Source organism: Saccostrea cucullata, unplaced genomic scaffold (assembly GCF_032062105.1).
Source record: "Saccostrea cucullata isolate Sc308-1 unplaced genomic scaffold, CSIRO_AGI_Scuc_v1 ctg5335, whole genome shotgun sequence".
NCBI classification, from domain to species: Eukaryota; Metazoa; Mollusca; class Bivalvia; order Ostreida; family Ostreidae; genus Saccostrea; species Saccostrea cuccullata.
Genome location: NW_026930466.1, coordinates 27,501 through 40,491, shown reverse-complemented (window position 1 = coordinate 40,491; position 12,991 = coordinate 27,501). Strand labels below are relative to the sequence as shown.

Genomic DNA, 12,991 nt, shown 5'->3' with positions numbered 1-12,991 from the left:
ACATCGCTAAAATTGAATATTGCTAAAAATTATTTGCCTTTTATTTATAAAAGCTTATTAAGTGAGCTATTCTAAATCACTAACATTACATCTCGCTAAAAATAAAATACCAGTTTTTATCAACAAATCGCTAAATTTGTGTCTCGCTAAAATTTCCGTTTATACGGTATTTATCACTTGGAGTGTTGGTGACCACGTATCTATTAATTATGACATAATTTTCCCTCTAGTCAATGCATTATGATGTCATAAAATGCATCATTTTCCTCATATCCTGTAAATTTCTTTGAAAATGGCCTAAAGTTGAAGAATTTTTTTCAATTTTTCATACAGAGCACAACCTCTGATCCAAAATATGCAAATACACAATGAAAGATCTAGCTGTTTCTGAAGATCAAAAAACATGTTTATTTTTTGGATCATGGGCTGTGCTCAGATTTTAATTCTTTGCTGAAAGTAGTCAAATACCTATGTTTTCTGCAAATTTCAAGAACATTGCAATTTCTCAAAGCCTGTTTTCCAATATCTGGATTCTCAAAAAGAAATTTTATTACAGGAAATGGAAGCACCAAGTGTCTACTTTATTTTGATATATGAAATGGGAAAGAGGGTGATAGTTAATTAATTTAAATAGAGGGCCATTTTATGCATAAAGTGTACCCAGCTTTTTGTGAGATTTTCTTCTGGGCTTATTTTATTTCTTTAGTGGTACTTGTTTCTAAGAATTCACAGGTAAAAAAAAAATGAACAAATAATGACAATAAATTGAATTTTTAACCATAAATGGTAATCAGCTTGTACCCTTATTAAAGTATAAAACCTCACCTCCAATGATCAATAAAACTTTGTGTTAAATTATTCTGTGTTACTTATACAAGTAAAGTTTTAACTAAAATTATACTCACAGCAGAATAAAGAACTAAATCTGTGTCCATTGATTTATTTATTTTGGCTTTCATATTGGACACAATCTCGGTAAGAAGAACACCTGTAAAAGTTTAAGTTACAACCTACAGTACAGGCAACGCGGATCCCGTATTTCCCGCGCCCCGTCGCGGTATAATCACAACGCGGTATTTGGCCAGGTGATACAGGTAAACTGCGTTCCCTCCGCGGGAAATTCATCACCTACCTGTCCCCGCCGCGGTTAAATCATCGATCAATTACTGGCAATTAGTATCGTAAACAAGCGGGAGTTATCTCCCCGAATTGTAATTTGCGAATTTTTCCTGTAACCAAAAAAAAAGAAAAAAAAGAATGACACTGTGTGTTTATCAATAAAAGTATTTTCATTTATTTTGCAATTAATAGAATTTAAACTAAGAAAAAATAGGTTTATTTTTGTTTCTAAAATTACATAAAATTATCAATCTTTGAAATTGAATAGAAAATTTTATTGAATAGTTATGTCATTGCAGTTGGTTAATTATTTTGTGTTATTAAGAGTCTATCAAGAAATAAGATTAAATACTAGAAATTTAAATTAGTTTATTTTATTATTTTTTTTTATTATTTTTTTTTTTTGTTTGTTTGTTGTTTTTTTTTGTTTTAAATCTTCATATTATATGTGAACTGTAATGAATGCTGAACTCGGACTGTTTGAGTTTCGATAAACGATTTTCAGCATTCATTTGAAAAAAAAATGTACATCTTTGAAAAAATGTACATCTTCATATTGTTTATATTCTTTTCTTAAATTAAGAACCCTTAATTTAACTAATTTCACTTTTTTGTATATATTAAATGTGCAGGCATTTTTCTTCAAGTGTCAAATTAAAGGAAAACGTTCGATGGCGAGAGTTTACAGTTACCTGTCAGTTGGCACGTGAACTTAAATTTTCGTTATCCAAGACATCAAGAAAAAAACAAGAGGCCCATGGGCCACATCGCTCACCTGAGAAGCTTTGACCATTCTGTTCTTTACCAGATTTCCCCCTTGTTATAAATAATGCATCCCCAACCTACCCCACTGATCATAATTTAGACATTTTGAAATCTACACTACCCCATGATCCTTCCATGGGCACATATGTTTCAGCTTTTTTGGCCCAGTGGTTCCTGAGAAGAAGATTTTCAAAGATTTTTCCTATATATTTCTATGTAAAACTTTGATTCCCTATAATGGCCCGCCCTTCCCCCGGGGGTCATGATTCCTACAATTTAGAATTTACACTACCCCAGAATGCTTCCACATAAGCTTCACTTTTTCTGGCCCAGTGGTTCTTGAGAAGAAGATTTTCAAAGATTTGTCCTATATATTTCTATATAAAACTTTGATTCCCCATTGTGGCCCCGCCCTTCCCCTGGGGGTCATTATTTGAACAATTTAGAATCTACATTATACCAGGATGCTTCCACATAAGTTTCAGCTTTTCTGGCCCAGTAGTTCTTGAGAAGAAGATTTTCAAAGATTTTTCATATATATTTCTATGTAAAACTTTGATTCCCCATTGTGGCCCCGCCCTTCCCCCGGGGGTCTTGATTTGAACAATTTAGAATCTACACTACCCCAGGATGCTTCCACATAAGTTTCAGCTTTACTGGCCCAGTGGTTCTTGAGAAGAAGATTTTCAAAGATTTTTCCTATATATTTCTAAGTAAAACTTTGATTCCCCATTGTGGCCCCGCCCTTCTCCCTGGGGGTCATGATGTGAACAATTTAGAATCTACACTATACCAGGATGCTTCCACATAAGTTTCAGCTTTTCTGGCCCAGTGGTTCTTGAGAAGAAGATTTTCAAAGATTTGTCCTATATATTTCTATATAAAACTTTGATTCCCCATTGTGGCCCCGCCCTTCCCCCGGGGGTCATGATTTGAACAATTTAGAATCTACACTACCCCAGGATGCTTCCACATAAGTTTCAGCTTTACTGGCCCAGTGGTTCTTGAGAAGAAGATTTTCAAAGATTTTTCCTATATATTTTTATATAAAACTTTGATTCCCCATTGTGGCCCCGCCCTTCCCCCGGGGGTCATGATTTGAAAAATTTAGAATCTACACTACCCCAGGATGCTTCCACATAAGTTTCAGCTTTACTGGCCCAGTGGTTCTGTATTTTTGTCTTTTCTTGATTATCTCCCCTTGCGAGGGGATATGTCCCTTCATTTTAACAATTTAAATTCCCCTTTACCCAAGGATGCTTTGTACCAAGTTTGGTCAAAATTGGCCCAGTGGTTCTTGAGAAGAAGTCGAAAATGTGAAAAGTTTACAGACGGACAGACAGACGGACAGCTAGACAGACAGATGGACGGACAGACAGACGACGGACAAAATGTGATCAGAAAAGCTCACTTGAGTTGAGCTAATAATCTTTTCTTCTTTATTTCTCATGGTTTATGTTCTGTTCCCAAATTTAGAAAACTTTTCTTTAATTTATATCCCTCTTTTATATAAATGTGCAGGCATTTTTCTCAAAGTGTCAAATAACTGAAAAGCATTCGATGGCGAGAGTTAACTTTGGGCACGTGAATTTTATATAAGAGATCAAGAAAAAATATCGCTTCTTCACCTTCATATTAACATGTATTACTTTAAACAATGTCTTTCCTTTTAATTTTAATATTTCTCGATTTTCATGTTCAATAGATAAGATAGGATGTGCAGGTATGATGATAACCTTCACAGAAGAAATTAAATTAAAGGGGGTTAATAAATATTCATAAAAAATCAAATACCTTCTTGTTTTCTTTGACAAATTCTGTTTCTTTGTGTATTAAGTATTAGCCACGATCATTTCCTGTGTATAGGGATTAGCAGTGCCAGAGCAGGAAACGGCATGCCCTGGGGGTATCACACCTATCTTAGAGTACCTTGGGTAACGCTCGCTGCACATCGTTGTCTAGCCATTTAACACAACATTTGATTCAATGTTTCATTATTATTTCATCGATATCATTTTCAAATGCGATAATAGCCTTGAAATTTGTGTCAATATATTGTTGCTTTTTTTAAACGGAGTATATAAAGAGAATAAAAGTAAACAAGAGGCCCATGGGCCACATCGCTCACCTGAGAAGCTTTGACCATTCTGTTTTTTACCAGATTTCCTCCTTGTAATACATAATGCATCCCCACCCTACCCTACTGATCATAATTTAGACATTTTGAAATCTACACTACCCAAGAATCCTTCCATATGCACATAAGTTTCAGCTTTTCTGGCCCAGTGGTTCTTAAGAAGAAGATTTTCAAAGATTTTTCCTATATATTTCTATGTAAAATTTTGATTCCCCATTGTGGCCCTGCCCTTCCCCCGGAGGTCATGATTTGAACAATTTAGAATCTACACTACCCCAGGATGCTTCCACGTAAGATTTAGCTTTTCTGGCCCAGTGGTTCTTCAGAAAAAGATTTTCAAAGATTATTCCTATATATTTCTATGTAAAACTTTGATTCCCCATTGTGGCCCCGCCCTTCCCGCGGGGGTCATGATTTGAACGATTTAGAATCTACACTATACCAGGATGCTTCCATATAAGTTTCAGCTTTTCTGGCCCAGTGGTTGTTGAGAAGAAGATTTTCAAAAATTTTTCCTATATATTTCTATGTAAAACTTTGATTCCCCATTTTGCCCCACCCTTCCCCCAGGTATCATGATTTCAACAATTTAGAATCTACATTGTACCAGGATGCTTCCATATAAGTTTCAGCTTTTCTGGCCCAGTGGTTCTTGAGAAGAAGATTTTCAAAGATTTTTCCTATATATTTCTATGTAAAACTTTGATTCCCCATTGTGGCCCCGCCCTTCCCCCGGGGGTCATGATTTGAACAATTTAGAATCTACACTATTCCAGAATGCTTCCACATAAGTTTCAGCTTTTCTGGCCCAGTGGTTCTTGAGAAAAAGATTTTCAAAGATTTTTCCTATATATTTCTATGTAAAACTTTGATTCCCCATTGTGGCCCCGCCCTTCCCCCGGGGGTCATGATTTGAACAATTTAGAATCTACACTATACCAGGATGTTTCCATTTAAGTTTCAGCTTTTCTGGCCCAGTGGTTCTTGAGAAGAAGATTTTTTAATGACCCCACCCTATTTTTGTCTTTTCTTGATTATCTCCCCTTGTGAGGGGACTTGGCCCTTTGTTTAAACAATTTAAACTCCCCTTCATCCAAGGATGCTTTGTACCAAGTTTGGTCAAAATTGGCCCAGTAGTTCTTGAGAAGAAGTCGAAAATGTGAAAAGTTTACAGACGGACAGACAGACGGACGGACGGACAGACAGCTAGACAGACAGACAGACAGACGGACGGACGGACGACGGACAAAATGTGATCAGAAAAGCTCACTTGAGCCTTCGGCTCAGGTGAGCTAAAAAACCTGTACCAGTTAGTAGATTGAGAGAGAGAAAGAGAGAGAGAGAAGAAAAATATCACAATATTAAGGCACGTGCATGATCGTTTTTCCTCGTTTTGATCAGTATATTGATTTCTAAAGTCTATCGAATAAAACTAAATTAAACATAATATTATTTTAATGAAATTGCTTGCGGATCAGATTTTGTTAAATTCCATACAGATACATGTAGATCTTGCGGCCGCTGATTTATCAGTTTATTGACCATCTGTGGTTTTTGTCTAAGTTTAATTGTTATTTACCGAGAGACTTATTTATGATCCACTTTCTTCTTTCGTTTTGCATACATGACCTGTAATTTGAATGACCTCCTTTTTTGTCGCCAGATTACAAAGACAAATTTTGGTGGTAAAATAAAATGTATTTTTGTTAAAACATTAGATTAAGAAAAACACAGTATATTTAAAATTGTCTAATTATTGAAAATATTTATTTAAAAGAAAGAATTTTAAAAGGATTCTGTCTGCAACAAAAACATGCTTTATTTCACGCATTTCAATTTATGAGCTACACATAAAGAAATATGGCTTCGTTTTACAATGTCGTAGGAAAACGCATACAGGTAATACACTCAGGTAACATCCTGTGTATATAGGTATCGTCGTTCCCTCGGGGCTTCTCAGCCGCTTCGAGTAAGCTCCACTCCACACCAAACTTACCTGAGGAAAACCGACCGGTTATACAGACACCTGAAAACTTGAAGCATGGCAACTTGCTGATTAAAATAAATTAATTTCTGTGTTGTGTGTTCAAATTATTTAAGGACCCATATTTGTGTTTGTGTTTTACATGAACCGGTGACATTGCATCTCATACCTGAAATTTGTTCATTCTCATAGACATGATTTTAGTAATTTTTGAAAAGAGCAGAAAATAGAACTACAGTCAAATACTAGCTATGAAATTATTGATATTCTGAATAGAATGACTTGTGATTATTTTATTAACAATCCCCCCCCCCCCCCCAAAAAATCATGTCAATATTTAGTTCATAGTCTTACAGTGTAGTGCATAATAATGGAGTAACATACCGGTATTCCTACACTTACGCGTGTTTTGTTTAATTTTAATTGTAATTATATATCACTATCTAATCATCGTTTTTCATGCTATTATTTATAACAGACATGTACACAGTAGTAAAGGTTTTTTTTTTAAATGAAACCAAATGACTGTGATAGAATCTCGCAGATAAATAAACACATACCTACATGTAACTGCAACTGCACGGGCTAATTGTGAACACCGGATTACAGTGCATATAAAAAGAAGCGATGTCATGGCATTCTTTAAATTTTAATTATACCTTTTAAGCAATTTGAAGATCATTTAAGGTGGCATTATTGATTTTAAAAATAAATATATTCGATAAATTATTCGACTTTATTTTATCCTATACATGTATAACCATTAACAGACGTGTTTGAGAATTAATTAATTTTGAGTGACTATTGGTAAAAAAAAAAAGATGTTTTTTATTAAACAATTTGATAAAATTTAAAAATGAATTTTTGAAGAATCCATGTAATGGTATATATCTATAATATTAATGTGGTCATAATCTTCATCCCCCCCCTTTTGACACGATTAAAAATCGACAAGACTTTACAGGTAAGAACATCTAAGCTGAGGAATAACGGTAGCTGGCCCCGCCGCGGTGTAAACACGGTTTCAGGTAGCACCGCGATCAAAACCCACGACGGTGCAACGCGGAAAGGATCAATACACCGCGGAGGGGACGCGGTCTAATACGGGATCCGCGTTGCCTGTACTGTATATATCACACTGCTTTGTATATATTTTATTTTTTATCCTGCACCTACCCCTTGCATTGACCTAATAAAGATAACCTAATAAACCAAAGGTTTATCTGGACACTGCCCTAATAAAGCCTCGTGCATGTGTTCCGACGTTCTAAAAGCATTGTGACGTCATGTATATTGCAATGTTTATGCCATGGCGTCATAGTTTCAACTGCAGAGATGTGCCTAAATCTGTCAAAAATAACTAGTTTTGGACGTTAAAATGTAAAGAATATGTTGCAGGATAAACAAAATACATGATAACAGTCTTAAAATATAAGTGATATTTTGGCTCGGGTCAAAAACGTTAGAGGGCTCGGCAAGCCTTGTCCTCTATCACGTTTTCTTACCCTTGCCCAAATATTGCTTATATTTCAAGACAGTAACCATATATTTTATATATATTATCATTAGGAGACATATAAAGTAGTAAGTATATACCAGATCGTAGTCGGGCCATTTGAGGGGTAGGATATAGCAGGCTGTTTGGTAAATCTCTCAGTGCCATGATGTCATGGAACGTTCCATTAACAGCCAACCAACCAGATGTAGTATTGATCATGTTATGTTGGCTCTAAAGAAAATGATTAAAACACATTAAACACAGGTGAAATCAGCTCAGTATATTACCCTAGTTCTAAATGTGTGCAAGTGGCCATTAAATAATTATCTAAAATTGTCAATGATCATGTGTCATTTGTTGAACACTTTCAAACTAATCTTTACTTCTTAGAGGTTTTTACTTTTTGAAGTGTCATCAGAATACATCAGATTGACTAGACATGTATAAAATATAGGAAATATTAGCAAGGTCACAGACTTGAAAAGCTCTCACAGATATATATTGATGTTTGAATTTTTATTAAACATGAACAGTATGGACAAAGTTATGATAAAGTTAAGATAAATGTTGGAAAAATGATGTGACAATTGATTAAATCTCACTAATATTATACCAATCTTGTACTATCTTGTGCGTTCTAGGACAGTTTCTTTGAAAAAGAGCTGAATGTCAAGTTTGATGAATGCACAGAGGGAAGGATATAAAGATGGAGGTACTGAAGACCAGCAATACAAGCACTGAAGACCGACATTACAAGCACTGAAGAGGGACCACCATGGATCATCCATTGCAGCCCCACCCTACTCCTGGGGTCATGATTTGAACTAACTTGAATCTACACTACCTGAGAATACTTTCACATAAATATGACACATCATAGCATTGCTGTTCGGAAGATTTTCCAAATATACTGTAAATCAACTTCAATTCACATGCGATAATTTTTCGTGGTTCGCGAGAGTCTCGTCATCGCGAATTTTACTCACTGGGAACAGGTTTTAAAGTCTTTGTGTTTATTAACAACATAACCTAAATAGGCTCTTTATTGCGAAAATTGATCATCACAAACTAGTTTAACCCCCTGTAAATCGCAAAATAAAGTTGTCGCAAATAAAAGTTGGTTTACAGTATTCCTATGTAAACTTTGATCGTCCATTGTGGCTCCACCCTACACATTGGGGTTATGTTTTGAACAAAAATTTGAATCTTCACTACCTGACACTGATTCCACATGAGTTTCATCTTTCCTGGCTCATTGGTTCTCAAGAGTAAGATTTTTCAATGATGTCATGAAATTTTTGCTATTTGGTAATTATCTCCCCTTAGAGGAGTGCGTGGCCCTTTATTTGAAGAAACTTAAATCCCATTTACCCTAGGATACTCTGTGCCAAGTTCAGTTGAATTGGCTCAGTAGTTCTGGAGAAGAAGATGAAAATGTAACAAGAGGCCCAGGGGCCACAGTGCTCACCTGAGAACATCGGCAAGGAAAAAGCACTTGTCAGATCAGAACTGAAAGTTTACTGAGGTGGGGGGGGGGGGCTTGAATTTTAAACCCCCAGGGGGTCATGATTTGAACAAACTAGAATCTACCTGAGGATGATTCCATATAAATATCACTAATCATGGCTTTGAAGTACTTGAAAAAAAGATTTTATAAGGTTTCCCTATTCAATTCCTATATAAAACTTTGGTCGGCCATTTTGGCCCGGGTGTTGCTAAAACGCGGAACGGAAAACGGAACGGAAAGCGGAACGGAACGGAAAACGGAAAATTTTTGTCAAACAAATAAAATAGATTAGATATAAATCACATAAAAGAGCAATATTCTTGTTGTAAAAATCATTTCTGATAAAAAATTAATTGTAAACTATTATATATTCATGAGACATACACACCCTCCGTGGAAAAAATGGTACTGAAAGAAATTCGACCCCCCCCCCCCCCACACACACACACACATACACGAAATAGGATTTTCGTGTTTGGGCAAAGGACACATGCCCCTTATTTTGGCTTGTCAAATTTGTTGTATGTTGGAATTTTTTTACTGACCCCCCCCTTTCAATTTGTTTCCAGTGTCAATGTCTGTAGAAAGTACTGATTATACACGCAGTGTCGAATTCGCGAATCATGAAAGGGGGAGTGGCAGTTTCGGGTCTGTGTAGTACACAGCAACATTAAAAATTGATCTATTAAACCTTTTATATATGTTGGACACAAAAAGGGAGAATCCTATTACAACTTCTCAGACCTTTTGAGCGGTCAGAACAAGCTCATTTTTACGGGGTCATTCATATACACCCCCTCCCAAACATACACACAAAATTTAACTTCATTGAATGCAAAGATTCTGTATTATATCTATCACATGAAAGTTTTCCAACTTTGTCTATCCAGAATTTAAATATATAGAAAGCGACTCTCTTTTGAATAAAATTTTAACAACCAGTGTGTATAAGAGATGTTTATTCGAGCTTGCTGTAAAGGTTTGCCCTAAACGTAATCTTAATAATTTTATTTTTACATTTTATTTCTCTTTTCATGGTTCATCTAGATATCAAATATCCCCCCCCCCCCAGTCAAAACCTATTTACTACGGAAATGTTTGGTCAAGTTGACATCTTCACACTTTTTGTGAATGTAACTAATGTAGTATCAGGGACCTATATGTATAATAAGTTAGTATATAGGTCCCTGATAGTATTAAAGTTATTGTAAAAAAAATTGTACTGAAAGATGTTGGAGTTGGAATTTATCCCCTACCCGACCCAAACAATTGTTGTTGTTTTTTTTAGTTTTATCCCCCCCCCCTCCCGAAGCAAACAATTGTCTTCTTTTTGTGTTTTTGCTTGTCAAATTCTTTTCAAGTTCGTTTATCCCCCCTTTTCAAATTCGATTCTAGGTGACTGCTATGTTAGCGATTTTCGTAAATAAGAGACTGAGTATGACAAAATCAACTTGTTTTTAATAGTGGTGGATTGAATATGTACAAAATAGATCATTTATGATAAAATCTGTGTATTTTAAGTGATTTAATTCAAAATAATACAATCCGTTTTCCGTTCCGTTTCGCTTTCCGTTCGAACGTTTTCTGTTCCGCGTTTTAGCAACACCCTTTTTGCCCCACCCTACCCCCAGAGGTCATGATTTGAACAAATTTGAATCTACACTACCTGAGGATGATTCCACATTAGTTTCATCTTTCCTGGCCCAGTGGTTCTTGAGAAGAAGATTTTTAAAGATTTTTCCTATATGTTCCTATGTAAAACTTTTAACGGCCATTATGGCCCCACCCTTGCCCCTGGGGTCATGATTTGAACAAATTTGAATCTACACTATCTAAGGATGATTTCACACGAGTTTTATCTTTTTCTGTCTAAATGGTTCTTGAGAAGAAGATTTTTAAAGATTTTTCCTATATATTCCTATGTAAAACTTTGATCTGCCATTTTGGCCCCACCCTACCCCCAGGGGTCATGATTTGAACAAACTTGAATATACACTACCTGAGGATAGTTCCACATGAGTTTCATCTTTCCAGGCCCAGTGGTTCTTGAGAAGAAGATTTTTAAAGATTTTTATTTTATACTCCATTGTAAAACTTTGATCGGCCATTTCGGTCCTACCCTACCCCCAGGGGTCATGATTTGAACAAATTTGAATCTACACTACCTGTGGATGATTCCACAAGAGTTTCATCTTTCCTGGCCCATCAGTTCTTGAGAAGAAGATTTTTTAACAAGAGGCCCAAGGGCCTTGAATCGCTCTTCTGATAACTGTACAATCTATCACTTCTATTTGAAGCCTCTTACTCTAAGTATCCTAAGATGCATGAACTGACAAAGTTTAATGATTCTTTGCCAGTTAGGACTGAAGATATTTCAGTATAGCTATAAAATACCATAAGTAGGACATTGTGACCTACTTTTTGATTTGAAACTTTCTGAGGACTCAAGATGCATTAATTGACAAAGATTGATGGTTCTAAGCCAATAAGTACCTCAAATATTAAAGTACTGTACAGCAGAAAATTAACCCGCGGTGTTAATTTTCGCTATATTCGCGGAAAAAGAAATTCCGCGAATTCAACATACAGTGAATAATTCTTAAAAAGTTTTATAAAGATAAATTGAAATTTTATTATTTTCTGTGATTAGATGTAGACTGTCTTTATAATTATGCGAGTGTCTGGATCAATTACAAACACGTAGTTGTTGCTGTTTTAAAAGCTTATTAATTGTTTAATTCATTTCTATAGCTTACGATTAATTTTGCCATCTCGTAGAAGTGCGATGTAATTATTTAATAAAACATGTTTGTTTAATTTCACCCATGCGTATAACTCAGTCATTACCTTTAATCAAGGCATTTATTTAGTAAACAGGGTAACGACAATTAATTAATTTCAATTATACGATTAAAAGTTCAACAATTTTACTACGGTATAATTTTTTTTTTCTGATTTCGACCCGGAAATAAACAAAAAATAAATGCGTAGCATTATTTGACTTCAAATCGGGATCAGTCCGGTGTTTCGTTATTATTCAATCGGGATCAAAATCGACACAATATATAGACTTTACTTTTCTGTCTGATATGCGCGATATACAGCTCATATACATTACAGACTTTCGTAATTCTATAGAGACGGGAAATAACACTTCACACAATATATACCTACAGAAAAACGCTTGCAAGTACTGTTTAAGAAATTTATGGTTTTTCCTTTTCCGCGAATTCAAACGACCGCGATTTGCTGAAAATTGAACAAATCGCGATCTTTTCCGACCGCGATTTTAACCTGCTATACAGTAGGTCACTGTGACCTTCTTATGGTTGACATTCTCCGAGGACCAAAGATGCATCAACTATCAGAGTTTGATGATTCTAAGCCAATAAGTACCAGAGATACTTAGATAAAGCCATAAAATGTAAAAAAAAATAGGTCACCGTGACTTACTTTTTGGTCGACATTTTCCGAGGACCCAAGATGCATCAACTGACAATGTTTGATGATTCTAAGCCAATAAGTATCTGAGATAATTAAAAGTAGGTCACTGTGACCTACTTTTTGGTCAACATTCTCCAAAAACCCAAGATGCCTCAACTTACGTTTGATAATTCTAAGCCAAATAGTACCTAAGATATAACCATAAAATGTCTAAACTACGGTAGGTCACGGTGACCTACTTTTTGGTCAACATTCTCCGAAAAACCAAGTTGCATCAAATGACAAAGTTTTGATAATTCTAAGCCAAAAAGTACCTAAGATACTTAAATATAACCATAAAATGTCAAAAGTAGGTCACCATGCTTTTTGGTCAACATTTTCAGAGGGCCCAAGATGCATCAACTGACAATGTTTCATGATTCTAAGCCAATAAGTACCTGAGATAATCAAAAGTAGGTCATTGTGACCTACTTTTTGGTCGACATTCTCCGAAAACCCAAGATGCCTCAACTGACAACGTTTGACAATTCTAGGCCA

At 35.4% G+C, this 12,991-nt stretch overlaps 1 protein-coding gene across 1 annotated transcript in view; it reads right to left on the bottom strand.

Moving 5' to 3' along the window:
• Nucleotides 1–905: 905 nt before the first annotated feature.
• The window catches only part of LOC134228681 (lysosomal acid phosphatase-like), a gene marked incomplete at its 3' end in the record, with an annotated part of 39,179 nt that continues 27,093 nt past the window's right edge, over nucleotides 906–12,991 (bottom strand). The window contains exons 7-8 of the mRNA XM_062710363.1: nucleotides 7,602–7,734; nucleotides 906–988 (exon numbers count right to left, since the gene is read on the bottom strand). Coding sequence (XP_062566347.1) covers nucleotides 906–988; nucleotides 7,602–7,734 — 216 coding nt within the window. The remainder of the gene's footprint in view (nucleotides 989–7,601; nucleotides 7,735–12,991) is intronic.